The sequence below is a fragment of the Vigna unguiculata genome, chromosome 3 (assembly GCF_004118075.2).
Source record: "Vigna unguiculata cultivar IT97K-499-35 chromosome 3, ASM411807v1, whole genome shotgun sequence".
In the NCBI taxonomy this organism is placed as follows: Eukaryota; Viridiplantae; Streptophyta; class Magnoliopsida; order Fabales; family Fabaceae; genus Vigna; species Vigna unguiculata.
The window spans coordinates 17,056,387-17,080,573 of record NC_040281.1 but is presented as its reverse complement, the minus strand read 5'-3'; the positions used below and the strand labels follow the sequence as shown (position 1 = coordinate 17,080,573).

At 33.8% G+C, this 24,187-nt stretch overlaps 2 protein-coding genes across 2 annotated transcripts; one reads left to right on the top strand and one right to left on the bottom strand.

Moving 5' to 3' along the window:
• Positions 1–2,495: 2,495 nt before the first annotated feature.
• Positions 2,496–2,963, top strand: LOC114175098 (uncharacterized mitochondrial protein AtMg00240-like). The gene has a single exon (XM_028059856.1). The coding sequence runs from the start codon at positions 2,496–2,498 to the stop codon at positions 2,961–2,963; it is 468 nt and encodes a 155-aa protein (XP_027915657.1).
• Positions 2,964–6,818: 3,855 nt separating this feature from the next.
• On the bottom strand, positions 6,819–20,323 carry LOC114176864 (sodium/hydrogen exchanger 8). Its single transcript, XM_028062044.1, has 23 exons — positions 19,795–20,323; positions 18,541–18,591; positions 18,255–18,346; positions 17,779–17,856; positions 17,551–17,708; positions 17,287–17,388; positions 17,093–17,210; positions 16,867–16,919; positions 16,730–16,795; positions 14,997–15,041; positions 14,794–14,846; positions 14,264–14,448; positions 12,088–12,135; positions 11,843–11,950; positions 11,206–11,437; positions 10,829–11,131; positions 9,383–9,480; positions 9,055–9,186; positions 8,738–8,947; positions 8,448–8,654; positions 7,970–8,237; positions 7,500–7,804; positions 6,819–7,379 (listed from the first exon to the last, which is right to left on the bottom strand). Exons 1-23 carry the CDS (start codon positions 20,027–20,029, stop codon positions 7,089–7,091), a joined length of 3,438 nt encoding a protein of 1,145 aa, XP_027917845.1. The 5' UTR covers positions 20,030–20,323; the 3' UTR covers positions 6,819–7,088.
• Between the last annotated feature and the right edge of the window lie 3,864 nt (positions 20,324–24,187).

The following is a 24,187-nucleotide window of genomic DNA, read 5'->3' as shown; positions in this document are numbered from 1 at the left end:
TACTTGAAAATGGAGTCATAAGTTATGAAGCCTCATTCAACATCCACAACATGCTTTTAATTGAAGGGTTAAAGCACAATTTGATAAGTATAAGCCAACTTTGTGATAGGTTTTAAAGTTGTGTTTGAACTAAACCATTGCCTTATCTATGATGCATGTGGTAGCATTGTGTTTTTAGGAAAAAGAGTCAACAATATATACTTGTTTAATCTACATCATGTATCATTTTGCATTCACTATTTGTTTACAAAAGAGGATGATACTTGGTTATGGCATAGGAGGCTTTGTCACACACATATGCATCATTTGAATCAGCTAAATAGAAAACATTTAGTCGAAGGTTTACAAAACTTAAGTTTGAAAAGGATATAATATGTGAAGCATGCCAAAAGGGAAAGCAAACCAAGATTTCTTTTAAATCCAAAACTGTATTTCAACTAAAAGGCTCTTGAAATTGCTTCACATGGATCTATTTGGTTCTTCTAGAACCATGAGCCGTGGTGGAAACTTTTATGCATTGGTTATTGTTTACTCCTTTTTTGATAAATAAATGGAAATACTATTTTATATATTTATGGCAATGTCATTTTGATATTTGGGCTGGACTAGAAACGATCTATATAAACGAATTATCTCAGTATTCATTTCACTTTTTAGGCTATTTTTTAAGTATTCCACTAAATCTTTCAGTAGTACGAAGTCAAATGTTGCAAAATTCATTTCTTATTAAAATTGTTATAAAAAAACTTGATACAATAGTTCCCATTATTCCTCTAATGAGATCATTGGCTAAAACACAATTTTGTAATGTAATGGGTCATCCTATTAGTAAGCCGGATGATTTCTCTAGATTTACACGGACACTATTTCTAGCTGTTAAGAATGACACCTTCCATGCTTTTAAGAAACTTGCTAAGGTTTTAGAAAATGAAAAGAGTTCTAAAATAGTTTCTTTAAGAAGTGATTATGGTGGAGAGTTTCAAAATGAAATGTTTGAACACTTTTGTGAAAAACATGGTATTAAGCACAATTTTTCAGCTCCTAGAACTCTACAACAAAATGGAGTGGTTGAGAGAAAGAATAGATCACTTGAGGAACTAGTTAAAACTATGCTAAATGAAACCTCATCGCCTAAGTAGTTTTGGTCTGATGTAGTCAACACAACTTCTTATGTTCTAAATCATGTGTTGATAAGGCCAATTTAAAAGAAAACAACACCTTATGAAATTATCAAAGGTAGAAGGCTTGCTTTAAATCACCTAAAAGTATTTGGTTACAAACGTTTTATCTTAAACAATGGCAAATAACAACTTGGAAAATTTGACTCGAAAGTGAATGAAGGCATCTTTCTTGGTTAAGCTATAAATAGTCACTCATATAGGGTTTATAACAAAAGGCTAATGATTTTTGAAGAGTTTGTGCATGTTGTATTTGATGAAACTAACCTAGTGCTGTAAGATCAAAGGCATAAAATTGCAGATGAAGAAGATATGCTGCATGAAAAATAATCTACTGTAGAAAAGCAATCTGTTGCAAGAAACCAGTCAATTGAAAAGGAAATTTAATCGACTAAAAAAGCTGCAGATAACAACTTAGCCATGGAGTGGATGAACCCAATGGATTATTAAAGGACAACATAATTGGTAATATCAAATAGGAAGTATCCATTAGACACAAGCTTGTATTCTTTGAATATGTTGCATTTGTGTCTCAAATTGAACCTAAGAATGTGAATGATGCATTAGGTGATAGTAATTGGGTTATTGCTATGCAAGATGAACTTAATCAATTCACAAGAAATGATGTGTGGTCTCTAGTTCCTAGAACTAATGAAATGAATGTGATTGGTACTAAATGAGTGTTTAGGAATAAAATGGATGAAAATGGTAACATTGTTAGGAATAAAGCTAGGGTAGTTGCTAAAGGTTATCATCATGAGGAAGGTATTGATTTTGATAAATATATGCACCTGTAGCTAGCCTAGAAGTTGTGAGATTATTATTGTCATATGTCTTCATGTGTAATTTCAAACTTTCTCAAATTGATGTGAAAAATGCATTCTTAAATGGTTTTGTTAAATGAGGAAGTGTATGTATCACAACCTCTTGGCTTTGAAGATCATTTTTATCCTAATCATGTTTTCAAATTGAAAAAAAGCGTTGTATGGTTTGAAATAAGCACCACGATAGTGGTATGAGAGGCTAAGCAATTTTCTTTTATCAAAATGTTATGCTAGAGGTGTTGTTGATAAAACATTCTTCATTAGAAAACATGCAAGTCATGTTATACTTGTTCAAGTGTATGTTGATTATATAATCTTTGGATCAAATAATAAATCCATGTGTGAAGAGTTTGTTGTAATTATGCAGGGAGAATTTGAGATATCTATGATGGGTTAGCTAACCTACTTCCTAGGGCTTCAAGTGGAGCAACTAAAGCATGTGACATTTTTAAGCTAGTCAAAATACTATTTTGACCTACTGAAAAAGTTCAAAATGAAGGAGTGCAAAGAGGTTGCCACTCCAACTGCCACAAATTGCCTTATGGGTGTAGATGAAGTTGGACAACAAGTTGATTCAACCAAATATAGAGGATTGATTGATTCTTTGCTATATCTAACAGCTAGCAGACTACATATTCAATTTAGTGTATGCTTGTGTGCAATGTTTCAATCTAATCCAAATGAATCACACTTCAAAGTTGCAAAGAGGATTCTCAAGTATCTAAAAGGGACAACTAATGTTGGATTTTGGTATCCTAGTGCTTCTAACATTATTCTTAGTGGTTTTTCAGATTCTAACTATGCAAGGTGCAAATTGGATAGGAAAAGCACAAATGGTAGATGCCATTTACTTGGATCATGTCTAATCTCGTGGAATAGCAAGAAGCAAGCATGTGTAGCATTCTCTATTGCTGGAGCTGGGTACATATTATTTGGACATGCATGTGCTCAAATCATATAGTTGAAGCATCAACTCATGGTCTATGATGTAAAGCTACAGAAGGTACCTCTACATTGTGATAATACAAGTGCAATCAACCTAAGTAAGAACCCTATTCAACATTTTAAAACTAAACACATTGAAATCAAACATCATTTCATAAGGGATCATATTCAAAAAGGTGAAATTGAAATCAAGTTTGTGAAAACTGAAAATCAATTGGCTGACTTATTCACTAAACCACTTGCACGTGATAAAGTCAACAAGCTTAGAACTAAATTAGGTATTTTGGACATGAAGAATATATGTTGATATATATTTTTCTTGTTAATTTTAGTGGATTATGTGCTTGTTGCATTTAAAGTGTTAAGTTTTGCATAATTTGTGAACTGCCAATATGTCAGTCTGTTGAATTTGCAAAATCAGCACATAGATTTCTCTTAAACTGTCAAATCTGTATAATTTGTGTTCTGACACTGTTTCAATCTACTAATCCTCACAAAATAGCACATAAATTTCACTTAAACTATTATAGTGTGAATTTCATGTTATCTAAATTTTTAGTTAGTTAAATTTACGAAAACAACACATAGATTTCACTTAAACTGTCGCTGCACTAAAAATTTGTGATCTGGTGCATTTTTAATCGATTGACTCTGTATTTTTATGTGTTGATTTCACTTATACTAATGTGGATTTGGTCAAATTGATTTTAATTGATTGACCCAATCAAAGTATCTATCACATCACATTATTTGAACTATAGTAGTAGCAAATAACAATTAGTACATGAGCTAAAACCCAACTTTTTAGATTGCATTGATCATAAAGCAGTTTAATTGCATGATTTCCAATGTGCATGCATCTGTTGTGAACTGTTTTGAGTGGATAACACATAGAACGCTTGGGAAACACATTATTGAATGCTTTGATACAAATTCCGTTACATTTAATTGGTTATGATTCCTTGTACTACATTGAATCCTTAATATTTGTGCAAATTAATTGACCGATTTTAATAATCAACATGTTGATTCTATAAATATATGCATAAGCATTAGGCATTGACATTCATATCTGCTAGTAAGAGTCAAGCCTAGATTCATCATGCCTCACAGACAAAGAACAACCCCTTCAAATAAGGAAAACTCCACCCTACCTACTTCATCCTCTCTCATTGCCTTGAACCATGGAAGGCTTGAAGATTGGTTCGAAGGGCATGAGGATAGGATCCAAACCTTCTTGATTGAGATCACTAGGAAGCAAATGATCATTCCTAAGGTGTTGCATCTGTCATGGCTAAAGGCAGAGAATTTTGGAACTTTAGAGCAACACCTAAAGTCTAAAAAATTGAAGACTTTTGTTGAACTTGCGGGCAAGATCTATCGAAATTGGAGAAGGACTTCTATGCCAACCTCAAGTTTAGCAATGACATCCTAAAATCAAGTGTTAAGGGTGTTGACATAGAGATCACGAGACAAACATGGAAAGATGTGGTTGGCCTAAGGCAAAGGGGTGTGCAAGTTCGCAAAGGAGAAACTACTGTAGTGGATGAATTCAACAAAGTCCAATATTTCAACCAATGTGTGTGCAATCAAGGTGAGCAAACTCACAATTTCCATGTGGGAAGACTTCGTGTGGAGAAAATGTTGTTAGTTTTGGTGGTGACAAAAATTATCATGCCTAGGGGGAGCAATCATGCAACCTTGAATGGAGGTGACTTGGTGGTGATGTATTGCATCCAAAATGGTGTAGTAGTTGATTGGACATACACCATCTGTGACCATATGTTGAAGGCCAAGAGACTAACTGATTTCAAGTTCCCATATGTGGTTTTAATCTTCAAAGTTATTGAGCATTTTGGTGTTGATGTGGAAGGAGAGCTGGAGGAGTCCATTGGCCTATTGAATCATGTTTCCCCACTCGATATGCATAAGATGAGGTTCACCAAGATAGGTAACACATGGCTGGTTGAAGGAGAACAAGTTGCAAACATGAAGTTGGATTCAATGGCCATGAAGTTAAAACTAGTGGATCAAACCAAGAAGAAGATGATCCACAAACCATGGCCATTGAGATCTATCAACCTCTTGAGAACACTAGACCTGTATATTCCCAGTTTGAGAGGATGGTTCTTAACCAACTTCAAGACTTGAACATGTCACAGTAAGGACAATAAAATGATAGAGCTGAAAGTGAAATCTGAAGTGAAAGGCAAAATAGAATTGAAATTAAAACTTTAATCAAAATTAGCATTAAAACAATAATGACCAGTAACATGCATAATTGATTAAAGTAAATCCTAAGCTGAAATCTAATAGGTGCAAGCTGAAGTTTGGTCGATGTAAAGTGAAAAAAAAAAATTAAAAACAATCGGTAGAAGTGCATAGAAAGTGAAAATTAAAACTAGAGAAGCAAAAACAACAAAGGAAAGTAAAGCAAAATTGGAAATTGAAGTATAGAGATTAAGGGAATGAGAAGAATCAACCATAGTCCATTGCAAAGAAAACTTGAAGGTGAGTATCCATGGAGCTCCACTAATTACAAAATACCAAAAACCCCCAAAATAGAGAAAAACATGTGAAAGATCTCCTCTATCTCTATGACTGTTGCCTCTCTCTCCATGGCTGCTACCTCTCTTCTTAAGCACAAAAGCTGATCTAATTATTTTACTCCCTTTGGGCCTTTCTCTTCAGCCCATAATGCAAGAGTGATAGAAAGAAAAATAAACCCTAGGAAATTACAAAATTATCCCTACAAACAAGATAAACTCAAAATGACAGCAAATCTTGTAAACACATGCTAACTTCCAAATTGAACTGCATCTCGTACAAAGCTCCAAAAATTGTTTTCTGCCACTTCAATCAAAGCTCTTTGAGTGTAGAATCCACACAAAAAGAATAAACTCATTTGGGCATCTATAGACAAAGATATGATAAAAAACAATCAGCAAAGGTTAGTACTAAAAAATCAACGTTTTTTGGGCAATGTCGGGCGCCAACGTGACAGAGAAAAAAAATCCCCTTTTAGCTTTGCCATGTACCAATAAACGGCGTCAGGTGGTACCAAGTCAAGGAGCACACGCCAGGCGATATCAAGTCAATGGCGTGTCAGGCAATATGAAGTCAAGAACAACACACCGGGCACTAATCAATGGCGTTGGCCGGTGCTACAGCTGCTGAAACTTCCTAAATTCACAAATCTAAGCTAAGATTGAAAGATTAAATCAACAAAGATGCTAAGGGGGTGTAATAAGCTTTAATACAAGGGTATAAAATCTGAGTTATCAAGGTCACAAACTTAACTTCAAAGGGTACTCGTCCTCCAAAGTCACAAATAGAGGGGAGGTGCCTGAAAAAGACACTCTGATGATAAAATAAGTTTGGGATGTCATAGAATAAATTTCAAAGAATACCTCATCGTGTACTTTCTAAAATGTGTCTTTTATATTAGGGTTCATGTGCCTTACCTGATTGGACTTTAATTTGGTTGACCTAATTACCTGATAATCAAGGTAAGATAATTGATCTTTGATTTGCCTGCTTTGAATGATGGTTATGTTAGCTTGATTCGTTGACATGGTTCGAGAACATGTCGTCCTAAAGAGTCGATATACTCGATTGAGCTATGTACCTTATAGGATACCTTGATTGTATAAGACAATTTCTAAAATAGATTAGAGTAGAAAAAAAAATAGAAGATAAATAACTTGAGCTTAAACTTCAATGTTAAAAACAAGATATTTTTTCTTATGTTAAGTTATATTTATCACTATAAGAAATTTCAATTTTATGAACTAGAATAACATTTAATAAACCCAAATTATTTTTGTCTTTCTTCTATGCTGCACAAGTCAGGGGACGGAACAAGCCAAAAGACCAAAACAAAACAAGATTGCCACTAATGAAAACACCTCAAAGATGTCATTATTTTTCTAAATTTATTTCAATAATGACATTTTTCGGTACAACTTAAAAACCTTCAACTAACCACACCCACTTTCAAATAAGTTTATTGTTAACAAAATCCAGCCTCATGGTCCATTATCACTATTTGTTCTATTACTAAAATAGCATTGGTGATATAGGGAGGCACGATATATTACACGACATACAAATAATTACCTAAGACTCTTGACCCTCGAGACTAGCGAAAGGATAGAGTGCTCGGTGAATCAATCCTCACAATAACATCTTCTTCTTCATCATCACTTGAATTTTCTCCATGACCATGATGCTGTTTTCTTCGTTCTGAGCTCTGTGAAGGTGGATTTGGAACTTGTCTTGTGACCTCATGGACCTTCTTAGCAGTTGCAGCTCCTTCTGATTTCACTGAGACAAGTGGACGGTGGGGCTCCATGATTGGATAGGACAGGCTATGAGGTGGTGCCCTACCATGATGGCTTGACAAACTTCTACTACGCCTAGGGATGTGCACCTTCAAAATGACAATTAATTAATGAAAAAAATAAAATGATCCATCAATTTTGAATGTAGAATTGGAAAAATTAAAAAGAGCTTTGTTGTATGAATCTAATGTTGTTCTATATTGACATACCATGCTCCCATAAATGCTCAGATGCACTGCCCTTGCAGACAAACTATAGGTTTGTCGCTCAATCCCTTCAGATGTCTGCTCATTGTTCTTGTGTTTGTAGAAATGTTCGGGCCAACTCATAAGACCACTATGTTTTCGACGGAAAGATCTGTGATGATGATCCCCGGCATGCAATAACAATGAACTTGACCTTCTCACAAAAGAAGCATCGGACTCAGATGCTGGAATGTCAAAAAGAATTACCCTTGCTGTTGTTTCAACTAGGTAAATAGATCCTTGATGAGTAAAACTAGCTCCCTTGGAACCTGTATCAATTGAAAGTAAAAGTGATTTTCATCCACAATCAGACTATACAGTTTTATATATATTAATACCATGAGTATTCATTTTTTGCAATGTCCAACGAAACTCAAGTAAAAATTACTTGAAACAAAATATTTTGCAGACAGCTTTAACTTGAGATAAAATACCTGATCCTGCCAAATTTTGGAAGCTTAGATTCCCAGATGAAGGAAGCAGGGCTGCTGGTGCTGTTACTAGTTCTTGACGACCTTGAGTTTTGACATATCCTTCTAATAAGAGGGCAACTGAATGATGAGGGATTTCTATTGTTTCCCCTCTTATGAATATGGTCATCCGAGACCTCTCTGGATCTGCAATAAGAGCTCTTAAATCTTGCATAGCCAGTTTCCCAAATATCTGAGGAACCAATAGTTTCGAAAGGAAAATAGCACTTTCCTGCAAATCAAGATAAACATAGTCTTTGACTATCACAACAACTCTCAAAAATATTCATTTTAAATGAAAATAATTACACCATCCACCATTTTCTATGTCTTCAAAAGCACCAAGCATCTCTAATATCTTTATGAATGTAGTGACTAAAGCAGTCAGAAGCCAGTATGTCAAAGCAGCAGTTGCAACAATGAACTATTAGTGTAACCATACCTCCCACAGGAATTTTTCTGTTGAAGGATCTGATTTGAGACATGATATTATCTTGCTAGCTTCAAGAAAAATGCAGAATACCACAGAATCTGTGATGACATCACAGATATATGGTCTTCCAGTCAGCACTTCATAAAGACCCAATGTACTCCCATGAGTAAAAGTAGGATAAAATGAGTGTTTGGTTGTTGTCATCTTGCTTTCCCACTAGAAAAAAGTAATTTTCAAAATATAAATCTTTTGTGTACAATCAGAGATATGTTAACCTTCATGATGAAATAATTTAATACCTTCACCACTCCGTTAGAAATTAACCAAATACCATTTGACTTTGCACCTTCCTTGTAAAGTGTCACACCACGGAACTTCATCATTTCCTTGGTACTCTTGGTAAGTGATTCACGAACTGAAGATGGGAGAGCACCCAACATAGGATGTATGCTACTTATTTTAGGAAGCTTAACCAAAGGAGGATTTCTAAGTAATTTCTTCAAATCAGTCTGAGAAATAAATGGAATTAATTAGTAGTTGAACACCCAATTATACTTCATGCAAAAGTAAACCATTAGATAACAGATAAAAAGAACAAATGAATATCACAAAACACCTGGACAGCATCATGGAGATGTAGCATCTCTTTCTCCTCCAATATCCCAGTCTTCTCAAGGTTTTGAACATATTCAAGTAAATTATGTAGCACTGCGTATGTAACTTGCCTTGTTTTTACAACACGCAGAACCTGATAATTTGACGTTCAGAGTATACAATAAAGAGTATTTGAGAAAAAGAACACATTTGAACACCATAACCAAAAAATGATGCTCAACAAACTGATGAACAGATAAAAGAGCAATCAATCTGACACTGACAGACTGAAACCAAGCGTTCCATTAAAAAAATTAGAAAAAATCGGAGGACATGTTTAGTTAGCAAACCTGAGGGTATGTCACATTAACATCTTCCAGGAACTTCCGTGCTTCTTCTCCTTCTACAACGCTTTCATTGATGACAGCAGAAGCAACATCACTGTCACCTACAGAAGAGTATAGGCAGAGGAAATAAACATAAATGATCCAAAGTACAATTAAAAATGTTACCTGACCAACACAAAAGCTTAAGATAGAAACAAGTAAATAATCAGAAAATTGTGCCAATTGAGGACATAACATATGACATCATGAGGTAGGAAACACTGAATCATTGATAAGTGGAAAACATTAAGTGTCAAAGAAGTATCTGAAAATGTATATAAAACATCAAATCCAGTGCATTTAGATACCTATTCATATCCAACGAGTATCAAACAATGTTATTTTTAAATTAGACAACTTCTGATACACATTGGGTAGGGCTTGAGTTGGCATGGTATGGCTTTGATATTCAGCCAACACCACATAGGCTGATGAAGCACCTAAGAGCACCTAAAACAAGACTGTTTATTTCAGTTCCAGTGTATGACAACCAGTCTAAAACAGTTAGAAAATGAAGCATGTAACAGCTCTGCAAGGATTTAGGAGTATTGACAAAGGGTATGGGGACATGATGTTTTCAGAACTATTATGAATTTTATGTTATTTTATTCATTTTTCCTACATTTATTTAACTTACAATGGTAATTTGTAAAATAAATTTGTTGAGTGCCCCTAGAGACTGCAAGGCCTTAATAGCATGATACCAAAAGGGAGAAATATTTGGATAGACACAAGTGGCGGAACTTCAACTAAAATTGTGAGGGAACCAAAATATAATTTAATACATAAATTAAACTATAATGGTATATTATACATCTAAAATGTAAGTTGCATTGTAAACATAAACTTCATAAAAAGTATATCAAAATAAATAATAAAAAAAATTTAATTCCATAGTAAGTTATTTTGTTATAGGAGAAGGAAAGCATAAATAAAGGATATATATAGTTTATTATATCTGTTATTGTTAGTTGGAATTCTTTTATATTTTTATTATAGGTTATCAAGGAAATATATTCCTGTATATAGTGTCTTGATGACACCAGGTAGGGGTTAGAAAATTTGATTGTGCAAACTGGTGATTCAAGTGTAAAAAAGGAGAGTGGTCCTTTTAGGGGTAAAATTGTTTACCATGTTCGCTTGTATAACGTGTTTCTTGAAGAAATAAAGAGGTGTTTCAGTGTACTTGTTTTAAGAAGAGGAAAGTGTTCTTATTTTCAAGCTATAGTTTGGCAAGTCAAGAAGTGAATCCTAACAGTTTTCAACATTTCTCTTAAAGAAATAAGTTAACACAGCTCCTAAAGACAAAAAACAAAAATGGAAAATACATGAAGCGAAAAGAAAGAAAAGTTGAAAACTGGCAATAATAGTATTAGGATAAATAGAAAAATTAATGAGGTAGGCTTGTACCTATGAAGTCATGTAATTGTTGTCGAGCAATTCTGTGAGCTCGAAGAAATGCAGCACAAATATAACATGCAGATTCCAACCTTTGCACAGTGAAGTATGTCACTAACTTCGGTGGGAACGTATTGGACTGTAGAAACTTGTAGTAACTCGGGAAGTGGACGTTAGATTTTAAACCTTTCCAGTCGCACAGAGACTCAGATGAAGCCAAATCTATGGCTTCTTCTACAGATAACATTAGGATATTAGCTGTTGTTTGAGAAATCCTTCCTTCATCAAGCATCTCCCAGTAAGCAGCCTGTACACCTAATATGAGTAACAAGTTCTAAAATTAGGCATGATATTGGTAAATGTAAATGTAAATGTAAATTTTCCCATACCATTGAGTAGTCGTACTCGTATATCTTTCAAGTTCATAGGATCTAGGTGACTATCATTTTCAGTTGCACCATGAGGGTGAACACGTTCACCTTCAATGTCCTTTAAGCAAGATATGTATCTCTTCACTGTGGTCCAATCAGCAGGCCCAAGTTCCTCATCATCTCCAAGTTCACTGAAAGCCTCCAATGCCTTGTCCAACATTTCATGCTTTGTAAAGTCAAGGATACGTCTCTGTTATTAAATGTGAAAAGCATGAGGATCAGACCAAATATAAGTCAGAAGAGAAAGAGGTTATACAGAGATATTTTTCATTTGGAATCAATTTATACAAATTTTAAGCATTCCTCTGTTCCTCACAATCTATATTTTTTTGTTTACAGTTATGAAACCCGCCAATCGTTATATAGATTGTGAGGAACTGCTATGTATATCAGCAAAGTATATGGATAAGATATTTTTTCAAGGTACTTTCTTAGATTTAAGGGAGAGAGAGAGAGAGAGAGAGAGAGAGAGAGACCAACAATTAGGATAAAACCTGAAGACATTAGTGAATTACATAAAGTACGAGATATCAAAACATTTCATCTCTCAAAACTAGAACATAAGTTGAACATAGAAGATGAGGAAAAATCTAACCTTAGCTGCTGATATACTATCCATGCCAAGGTAACGTAACATGAGTTGTGTGGTTGACCCATTTACTATAAGTGTTAAAAACACAGTTCCACCAGTGAAGAAAACAAACTATACAATAAAAAAGCAATTGAGTCAGTTCCACAAACACAGTTATCAAGGATTTATGGGTTGTGATGACCTAGCAAAATCTTAGAGTTATGCATTTGAAACTTAAAGTGTTATTAATCATAAATTGGAAAGCATACCAGAGTTCCTGTCTCCGGAGTCAACTCAATTGATTTTCCACCCGAACGCTAAAACAATACAAAATTTAATAAATAAAATGTTTAGTTACAAACATATGGACATGAAGGTTGGGGATAGCCACATATAGAATGCTTTTGCCTTAATTTTCCTAACATACATTATTAAGCAAAACAATTTCTGTAAAATTTGTTTTGGTTTCTTAGGTTTTATTGTGCCAATTTAGTCCCTCGAGATTCTTCGATTAACAATCAAGTTCCTTGTTCTCGATTTGAAATTATCTATTTGCTCAAAATTAAAAGGTATTCCGTTTGATGATCATTGTTATAAATACAACAATTTAGTGAAAACAATTGAAAAAACATTTCTATGTCAATGTAGTTTAGATATTGTGTGTTCTTAAGGTTATACATTGTATTTAGTACAATCATGCATGCCTAGTAATAGAAAGTGGGCTTGAAGTTTAAATCAACCTGACCAAACCGTTGCAAAGTGAGATTTGCACCCACTTACTAATTACAATTTGGTCATATCCATAGATGAAGTGGGATCTTCAACCACCCTCTCATATTGAGGACTATACATCTTGAGCATGGGAATAGATATTTATAGGTAGTTTGATAATGGCCCAATAGTAGGTGGGAGAATTCGTCCAACAAACCTCATTAAGATAAAATTTGATACCATCTTAGAAAATAAGTTTTGAGTCAAAGTCAACCTCATAAAAACTGACTTGCAAAGTGAGGTTTGCACTCACTGATATACTTTCATTTGAACATATCTCTGGTTGATACGGGATACCTACCAATTGTTAGATTAAACGCTTACCAATAAGTCAAAAGCTATAGTGGATAATCATGACACAATTGTTTCTACCTAAGAGCATAGCATCCTAACAACACACTTTGGTTATGACTTGGTTTATCTGATCTCTGCCACTAAAGAATTGATGCCACCAACAACAATTTCCCCCTCAATAATTGTTTCGTTAGGAATTGAACTCTTCAATTGTGACTTGGCCCACCTATTCTTCACCATGGGACAATTGATGCAACCCACAACAATCTCCCCTTAGAATTTTTTTCACAAGAAATCGAACTCGTGAGCTTGGCTCTAATACCAATTTGTTATTATTAATAGAGAGGGAGCAACAGACAGGGAGATATAGGATGAATAAGAGCTTGGGTGTTTATTAGTTAGTGAATTCATTAAATATTGGATGAATAAGAATACAGCATTGTTTTTAAATGGAAGAAAACTTTAGAGACTTAATTGATGCAACTAGAACCTAGGGAACCAAAATTGTATAATCACAGTACTTAAGGACTAAATATACAAGTAAACCATTTTACACAGTTTCATGAGGATAATTTGAAAAGGGAGGATAGAGAAAGTAAACGTTGGAAACTTTAATGCTCCACTTGATTATAGGGAACTAAAACCTAAAAAAGCTGAGCAGTGTAAGTGACTTATCATTATTCTAGGAAGTTACATTTTATATTTAATCTCAATAGAGATTATTATGTATAAGGAAGCTAATCATGCTTCCTATTCAAGCAATTTCATTAATATTCTATTATTGATGAGTAAAAATGGATAAAAGAGCTTGTATACACTAGATAGATTGTCAATTATGAAAGAAACGATCTGTGCTAAAAACATCATTGCTATAGATGTAATATTAAATCTTTTGGACCTTCAGGACAAGGTTGCTCCAACAGCAGCAGGTAATGTGTTTTTCAACATTCTGTCATTTAAACAATGATACTAAATAGGAATAACAGTAATGAATTGCTGATTACCAGACCATAATAACCCGGTCTGTTGTCAGGCTCAAGAACAACTACTAATTTTTACATTTTCTAGTAGCAAGTATTCATTTCTTCTTCTACAAAACCTAATGTTTTGGGATGAGGAATATATCTCAATATTCCTATTCATGCACTGTTATTATTCCTATTCTATAATCAGTTGCGTTTTTATAATTGTTCCATGTGCATTTTTGCTTTGTTAAGGAACTTTACCTATTTCCATCTCTCTTTTTAATTTTCCTTAAAATAACAGTTCTTCATTTCATCAGAAAAAAAATCCAAAAGCACCTACCTCACTTGTAAACAATGATAAGTACAGGTAATAAGGAGCTCTCTAAATATGCATCACAAGTCAAAGAATACTTGCCTTAACTGATAATGAAAGTGCCAAGGCAACTGCCCCTCGCAATCCTGACCAGATGAGAATAATAGCTTCTTTCCAATCCAAACCATATCCAAAATATCTAAGAAAGGGAAACAATACTCCAACAACAATGCATCGAGACACTTGTACATAAACATAGAGAAGCAAGAGGTGGGTCCATGATGTTCCTAAAACAGACCCAATAATTTGTAGTTACTCTTCTTGGCATAACAAACATAAGTATCATTAAGATGATAGCAAGAGCAATGCAAGACATAGTACTTAGATATATGATTTAAAGGTAACAATTTAAAGAAATTATAGTCTCTATCTATGGACTTGCCAAAGCCCCCCCACTAACTCAGATTACATAAAACTATGAATTACAGATTCATCAGCACATTCACCCAACATTGTTATAAAACTCCCATTTATTTAACACTATTTTCATGTATTTGCATGCAATATACTTCATCATGGTACACATTTTCCCAATAAGAGAATATATGAGTTGATTCTTCAAGTAATACTACCATGATAGAAAACAGTGTTGTCACCAAGTATTCCTTCAGCTATAACAACTCCACTGCAAAAAGAAATGAAATATTAAGGAAAGTGATATACCAGTAAGAATGTCCGACATTTGTTAAACCAGAAAAACATATTAAACCATTAAAAGCCTGTTTCACAAGTTATATCAATTGATTATAATTTAAGATTCCAACCAAGCCCTTACCTCAAAATGAAAATTAAGGTATTAGCTATATAAGCAATCATTTCCCTGGACAAAATAAATAAAAGGATTAAAACACAAATACATTTGACTACAAAATATAAATACAGAAAATAAGAGGATTTCATATGACAATATTAGGTGGGACCTTGCTGCACCAGCAGGCATATAGTAATTAACTGTTTTAGCTTCTAGTCAGAATTTTTTTTCTTGTGTCTTTATAGATATAGAATACTAAGACGGACAAAAAATCGATATACAAAAGAGGACAGGAAATCTACTTAAATTAAACAGAACACTGATTTATTATGGAAAAAATATCACAAGAGTAGATCCCTCTTGACTCTCCGCATGTCAGATCCCCAAAAGTGTAATAATAAAAACTTGTTCAAGCAGCTGGATTGTGGGGCTGTGGGGCAGAGAACTTGTTCGTCTAGTCTTGACATTTCATACTATTGGATATCTCACATCGACTAGCATTATATAAGAGGAGCATAACCCTCATCTCACGAGCTCATGTTATGGAATTAAGTTAAACTCTAAAAATCTAAGATAGTATCAGAGTCTATCTTAGAAGTTTTTTGTTAGGCCTAACAAGCCACCCACTATTTGAATGATACCAAACAACTCATAGATATCAAGTATTGGAAAGTTGATGCATACTCTAGATATGACCTTTCTTTTTCTTCTCTCTTCTCTCTCATCTACTGTATTTGAACTAAAAATGTCATTATAAATACGAGAATCTAAGAAAGGGAAATCAAGCTCTCTAATACATTTTCTTTTTTTGTATTATACCAAGTTGGTATCAGAGCAAGTGCTTCTTATCATATTATGGTAATACCTCTTTGTTTTCTTCTCTCTCCTTTCCTAGAAAGCCTCATTTCATAACCATAGCCAATGGATCTAAAGTAGCTTTCCAAAAAATTGGTCTAGCTTTCCTTTATCCTTCTTTAAACTCAAAACTTGTTCTCTTTGTTCATGTCTTTCCTTTCAATCATTTATTCAAGTCAATCAACCAAAATCATTGAATTGTTTAGTAACCTTTGATGCCAACTCTTTTGTCATACAAGAATGATGTACAAGTTGACTGATTGGAGAAGGACATGAATCTAAGGCTTATAATACTTTTGCACAAGCTCATTTATGCTTGTTTTGCATCCCCATCTCCTAAACTTTTACATGAATGCTTAGATTATCCTTACTTGTCAAAATTAAAGATGGTTCTTGAACTTAGTCGACTTCAAATTTAAAATGTGAATCATGTTAACTAGGAAAACATGTTAGGTCTTCTTTTTCTAGACATTTTGAATCTTGATGTAACTCTGCGTTTTTTATCATCCATTCTAATATTTGGGGGTCAAGCAATTTCTCATCTTTTGGTTTTAGATATTATTAGTTTTATTGATGAGTATTATAGATGTACTTGGATTTATTTAATGAAAGATTGTTCTGAACTTTTGTCTATCTTTATGTCTTTTCTTAATGATATAAAAAATCAGTTTGGTAAAGTAATCAATGTTCTAAGGAGCGGTAATGCTAAACAATACTTCACAAAATCTAAAGTTGAATGATAGTGTTTAGCAAATTGATATACTTCACAAATAATTTTTTTATTGCTTTTGTATCAAGGGTACACAGAAAATTCTAGTTCATAAAAAGTGTGCGCAGAAAATTAGAAGAAAAAAAACTCAGATGAATTTAATTTCTACTCAAGAGGACAGTAAAAGGCATACCAAAAGTGATGTAAGCTTTGTTGACTTTCACCCTTAAAAGCTGTCCTTGCAAATGCCGAATAAAACCTGTAGAAAGATTTCAATAATCAGATTTCAAAAAAGAGATATCAGTCATTGCATGCTAAATGTCAACTTACATTCCCAAAGACATCACTGTCAAAACACCTGAGACACCTGAACCTTCCTGGGCCTGTAAAAGACTTTGACCATCAATTTCTTCATGCACAAGATTGAAGCAACTTAAGATAACACCAAAAGAAATTAGGGTTATTAAACCAATACTTTCTACTTTTGTAAGTTTTAATAAGACAAATACAATATCTAAATTTGATATAAGATGAATCCAAATTGAAGGGTACTTACAGTGAAATAAGCAATGTAGCTAACAGCAAATGTTAGAGCAATCTCAATCACTGTATCATTAAAAATAAACCCTAGCCACAAAACAGAGGCAATCCCAAAAGCAAGACCCATCCCTACACTGGACCGAGCAAACAGTCAAATGAGTGAAGATATCTTTTGCCACTAATGCAGCAAAAAAGTAGGTGAAAACCTACGCTCCAAGTGAAACTTGTGCTAGAAATTTGATTATAGCAGCCCAATTGAAGGTCTCTCCAAGAACCATCCGATAGAAAAGAGTATAAACCACAATAGCCGTTCTGGATAAGAATGAAGGAGATTAAGCTTCTGACGAATACAAATACAAAAAGAAACATACATTTAAAAACCATTTGCCACTTCTTACAATATAGACTCATTTGGAAAAACACAAAAATTCATTTGAAGAGTAGTTAAAGAAATGCAAAGAGTAATAAAAATACCCATCATTCATCAAGGATTCCCCTTCAATTATGGTGCTTAGTTTTTTGCTGGCACCAAGATCTTTCAACAAAGCCACAACAGCAACAGGATCAGTTGCACTCAGAAGTCCCCCAAGCAACAGTGATGTTTTCCAACCCCAGTTGTATGGAAAAGTAAGCTGTATCATGTCAAATGAGCTATAACCATATAAGAGAAATGATGAAATCTAAACACATCAGCTCACATACCTTCATGACAGCTCCAAGACAAACAGTTGAAAGCGCAACGCCAGGACCAGCTAGTAAGATCATTTGTGCAAGACACCTCTGCATTCAGTCCAAAGTGCATCTTGTGTTGGTAACATTTAGCAATTGACTTATATTATTAAAAAAAAAAACATCTAGTCTGCTCCCTGTTTAGCAGCATTTAATGCTAGCTATGTCTAACCTCGTGGCTTTAATTTCTACATCTTCCATCATGATAATTGAATGAAATAGTTATTTAGTCTCATTTTGTGCATTAAAGATTTCAGAGTAATTGAATTAGAAATAGTTAGTTTCTAGCTCAGCTTTTAAGTCATCTCCTTTAGTTTACATACCTTTTCTAAGAATATTTATCTCATTTTTCTTACATATATATGATAGGGAATTATCATAACAGAGAGAAACCATCACTTATAAATCACTACTAAATTGTACTCATAGAAGAATCCAAGAAAGGAAACCTTAATTTGGTGAACTTCCATTAAGAATGAGCTCTCAAAAAGGAGAGCAGGAAGAAAAACAGCTAACAGAAGGTCTGGATCAATCTCTGACCCTGCATATAAAAATATCAATTACTTCAATTATTTTTAAACAAGAAGCTGTGAGGGTGAAAGCTTATTAAATTGGAAATATTCTAAAATGCCAGTATAATCACCTGCTCCAAGGCTGTACATTGAAAAGCTTTGCTTTTTTATTGCTAAGTACACAAGTTTCTAACTAACTAGAATAAAAACATAACAAACTTACAAAGACGAATTCCATCTCCAATCTTTCCCAGCCGATGATGAGTACCATATTCTGTTAAGAGATGCATCATTAATCAGCCAAGTTATTAACATTAGATAAAAAAAAAAAAGGTATATAATACGAGAATGCCAAAAAGGAGTAAACTTAATGAAAAGAACAGTTAAGAACAAAGGGGAAAAGTTAAACATTGAAGAAGACCTATCTTTCAGCAGTCACATAGACTGGCAGAAAATAGTTTTCCATCTCTAAGAAACCTAAAAAAAGGACCACTTTCTTAGGAATAATTTCCATAGCGAGGATTTGAATTGAGAAGTGCAACATTTTCAATAACAGGAAAGTTTTCAGAGAGCCAAGTAACCTCTGATGAGGCAAAGAACGAAGCAACATCATAAAAAGAAATGATAATCAACATAGAATAAGTTTAATAGTTTCTATCAAATATAAACCTAAAGAACAAATTTTGACAACATTTTCTATGCCTTTCAAGTCTCCTTTAGAATATCATCATACCTGGCAAGCTAGGTGGCGTTTCTAAGGTTTTGTACCTTAGATTAGATAGTTATGTATGAATATAACTAGTTAGAACAATAGGAGTCAGTAATTTACTAAAGAATTCCATGAAAATATCTTGTCTGATCTATATTGAATTCTCATGATAATCATTTTGAAATTTCATTTCCAACATATCATGATCTTCTGAATATGTTTAAATGTCTAAATGTCCTCGGTTGGAGCTTCAAATAAGAAGCTCAAAAAGATCAAATCAGAATAAAATAAGTATTGTATATAGAATCAAGAAAAAGTAAAAGTTCAACTATAAGCAGTTCATTTCCCATTCACTTCCCTTTGTTTGCAGATACTCTCTTATTCTTCTACAAACTGGTGAACAATACCATCTAGGCCCGATGTTGGTACAAGTGTATGATTGGGATCTAAAGATTAAAACTAAACAATTTTTCAATATCCTACCCGATTCGTTTGAATTCTATTCAGTGTTTGACTAAAACAGGAAAAGGAGAAGTTCAAGGGTGTGTCTCAATTTTTCTGAGTTATCGTCCTCTATAGAAAGTCAACACCCCCAGATGAAGCCTTTGAAAACTAAAAATTCTGTCTTTTTCCTTGCTCTTTAATCGCAATCACACCAAACCCAGCCAAAGAAATCCAAGATTAAGTGGTTCATTCCAGAAAGCAAACTAATATAACAACAACAACATCAACAGTAAAAAATGATGATAAAAAAGAAAAGGGTAGGACCTATAGATCCAAGTGCAATGCCAATTATGAGCAAGGCAACGGTGTAAGGAACTCTAGTCCCACGCAAGAGGTGTCTACAAGCAATTCCCAGAGCCAAACTGAGACCAAAGAAGATCACTGCATCTGCTGGACTGGACTGTTCCCCTGACGAGGAAGGAGCAGAAGCATCAGAGACAACAGAAAGGGAAAAGGAAAGGGAAAGCGAAACGGGTTGTTGCACTTGTTGTAGCTCCATTTGCGGCAGTGGTGATGATGATAGATGAGAACTGCGAAGCCCCTATTATCAGGTTCCTGAATTTGGATCAACCAGAAACAGAGACACGTGCTAAAGAGAGAGAAGGTTGCATTTTGTTTTTTTCCTGTGGAATCTAGCTACTGAATGAAGAGTGATAACGTTCTACACGACAAAACAATGTGACGGAGATTATAGTTTGTTGACTAATGACTACACCTGTAGAATCAAATCCTTCTGAAAAACACATGAAGTTAGAAAAATTGAACTACTGATCTTGTTCCTTAGGAAACATTTCACGTTCCAATTTTGAAAAGAAAATATACTTTATCAAGAGAACCAATGGAAAACTTATGAACAAATGTCTATTCTAGTGCTACTCTAAAACACGGAATCTTTTTGCATTTCCATCTTGTAGCATAGTGCACAGTAAATTAATGGGTAGAGCATTTCTATGGGCACCAATGAGATACTATGTTTTTTTTCCCATAAATTTGAAATATCGTTTATTCTTCTTCGTTCTTCAAAATTAGAAATTTCTTCATTTTAAAATTAAATGTGTTTTTTATTTTTAAATTATTATAAAATATTTTTTCTTGTTTTAAATAAAATCAGTTTATCATATAAAGCATTTTCCTATAAAATTCATATTTTATCATATATCATTTGTTAAAAAAAATGCTTTACCTTATTTTCATAAAATATGAAATAATTTTTAATTTATGTTTGTGTGTGTGTGTGGAGTAATGAATGATTTTCATGAAATAAATCATGGGTTTTTTTATAATAAATTTACCTACCCGACCCATTAAACAGTGTGACTCAATAAGGTTCAATCAACATCATTTCTAAAAGAGGTTACAAAATACTCTAAAATGCATCTATTGAGGGATATTTGCACATACTAACAAATCTCATACGTATGATTGTGCTATGATAACCTTTAATATCAAATATTCACAAGATATTTTACATATTTGATGAGGTGGCACTTTACGATAATTGTTATTATTTTATTACGGTAAGTTATTATCTTACTAATATTAGTTAATATCACGTTACCTGTTTTACCACACAAGTCAAAGGTCCAAAAGTTACTATATATACACATATACACCTAGAGTCCTCCCAACCAGAGTCACTCTTAAAGATACTTTCATATGCTCATACTTTCTCTAAAATATCCATAATCTTTTACTAACTTGAGCGTTAGAAAGTATTTTGTAGGTGAATCTTCACCTATGTCGCAACTCTTGGAGGCATCTCATTAAGGTTTATCCAAGCCACCTGATCTTGCCACCTACCCAAAAGCTCACCTCAAGATAATGGTCAGAACAATAGATTTTTCTTTTTTTGCTATATGTGGGATGTTCCTTTATGATGAGTTTGGTGTAGTTCTCACTTATTATATATTGTGTTGTAGTTTGTTCACCTCTTATGATACGGAACAGAAGATACTATATGTGAAAATAATGTCCAATTGAACTTGTGAAAAGTTGAAAAGTGTCATCTATATACATTTTGTATCATATATATATATATATATATATATATATATATATATATATATATATAATTTATATATATAATTTATAAAAAAGTAAAGAAACCAAATTGATATTTTACTAAAAATAAAGAAAAATATAATTTAACGTATATAATAAAGGCCAATAGACTATTACTTCCTATGCTACAAGAGAGGCCATGAACTTCCCATGCCATAAAGGTCAGACAAGGCCGGTTACTTCCTGTGATATACCACCTTCTTACATAGTTGTTTTTAATTTTTTAAAATATTTATAAAATGTAATCATTACTCATGCATTACGTGAATTAAATTACTAAAGAATACATAATTTTTTTTTCCAAAAACTATAGAAAGTATGATTATATCTCACGAAAGTTAATAATAGAGTTAACTTTGTATATCTATTAAATTATGCAATAATTTATCTTTTACGTGATAATTAAGGTATGTGTCTCTTTTTCATCTTTTTTCCTTCTTTCCTTCTGTTTATTTCTCACTTCCTTTTACACTATTTTTATTAGAGGTGGGCAAAAAATCTAACTTTATTGATCCAATCCATTTTTGTTTTGATCCAATCCATTTAAAATTCATTTTATTAAAAATCTAATCCATTTAAAATTCATTTAATGGATCTGGAGTTCAATCTAATCTACATTTTATATATTTTATGGATTGGATATCCATTCTATAAATCAAGATTTTCAAATATGGATAATCCAACAAATCCAATCCAAATTCTCAGTTTAAATTTTTAGTTGGGTTAGGCTAAAGGTTGAGATGACCTAGGCTAAATTCAGACTCGGACGAACCTTGCTCAACGACCTGTACAGACCGGGCAGGCCCGACGACCCTGAAGGGTCAGGCGAGCCCGACGACCATAAGAGGTTGGGTGGGCATAAAGATATGAACGGGCTAGGCGGACCCGACAAACCAGACGACTCGATCAGGCCCAATGACCCAGAAAATTCGAATAAGCCCGAAGATCCGAACGGGCTAGACGGGCCTGAAGATCTGAACGGGCCAGGCGGGCCCGAAGACCCGAACGAGTTAGGCGAACCCAAAGACCCAAACGGGACAGGCGAGCCTAAAGACCCAAATGGACTAGGCGGGCTTGATGACCAAAACAGGTCAAACGGGCTCGAAGAGCCGAATGGGTCAAGCAGGCCTGAAGACCCGAACGGGCCCAAAGAACTAAATGGGCCAAGCGGGTCCGAAGAACCAAACGGGCTAGGCAAACCCGAAGAACCGAACGGGCTAGGCAGGCCCGATTACCTGAACGAGCCTAGCGAGCCCGAAGACTCAGATGGACTAGGATGGGTCGGCTTGACGACTCAAATGAGTCGTGCCTGACGACTTGTACGGACTGAGTCATGTTGGCCTTAAGGACACAAGATTTAGAAAATTCGATTTAAATTTCTTTTACAAAAAATGGATTCTGGATTTTGAACTTGATCCAAATATTTGAACTGGATTTAAATCTTGATCCAAATATTTGGACTAGATTTAAATCTTAATCCAAATATTTGGATCTAGATTTTAATAAAATTCAAACTAGTTTTGCTAAAAAAATGGATTTGGGTTGAAAATCTAATCCAATTATTTGGATCTAAAATGGATGTGGATTGGATCCTTAAAAATTCAATCCATGTCCACCCCTAATTTTTATTTCACTTTCATTTTCCCTTTTTATTAATCTTCTAACATATTTTCCCCTTTCTTCGTTTTCATGCTTTTTTGCCTTTATATTTCTTTTTTCATCTTTTCTCTTTCATTTTCTTTTTTCTTCTCCACCTTCCTCTATTTTTAACACGTTGTAAAATTTGTTGTCAGTAATTTCATTATGAAAAATATCATAAATATTTGAAAAAGGAGGAAGATTAGTTGTATGAACATTAATGACTATTTTTTTATTAAGATAAAAAGAAATAAGAAGGAGGGTTCAATTATTATTTTTTTAACTTTTTGTACTTAAAAATTTTCTTATCCTTTTAAAAGAATTTTACAAGAACATAACTTAAAAAAAACTGAAAAACATGAGAAAGGATGTTGTATTGATTTGTAGGGATGGCAATGCACGGTGGGTTGATATTTTAGGCCCACCAGCCCGCATAGGTTTCCAGCCTCCACAAGCCAAGAATAGGGTAGAACGGGCCAACCAACATAAAAAAGAAAGAAAAATGTACACTTGTGTATGTTGATTACTTTTCTTCTGAACTTCTGCATGGACGTTCCAAATTCTTGTTGCATGTGTTTCTGAATGTGCTAAAATATTGAGAATTCATCGTGCATGTCAAAGTATGAATATGGTTACAATGAAAATGTTGGATTATCAATTTATCATTCAACTTCCCAAGATCTCTGCTTATTTTGTGATATTTTTAAAATTTTCCAATTTGTAAGACATTGAAAGCTTTAACACAAGAAATAATAAAAAAAGGTTGGCTCATGGGGCAGACCAAACTTTTGAGCTCGCATTTAGAAAACAACACGAGCCAGCCCAACTCACATTTTAAGGGCCAAGTGTTGAGTAGGCCTAAACGAACTACGCCAGCCCGAATTACCACCCTATTGATTTGTCTCACCTACAAATATTATATTAAATTATTGAAAACTTCCAAGTTCCAATGTTCTTC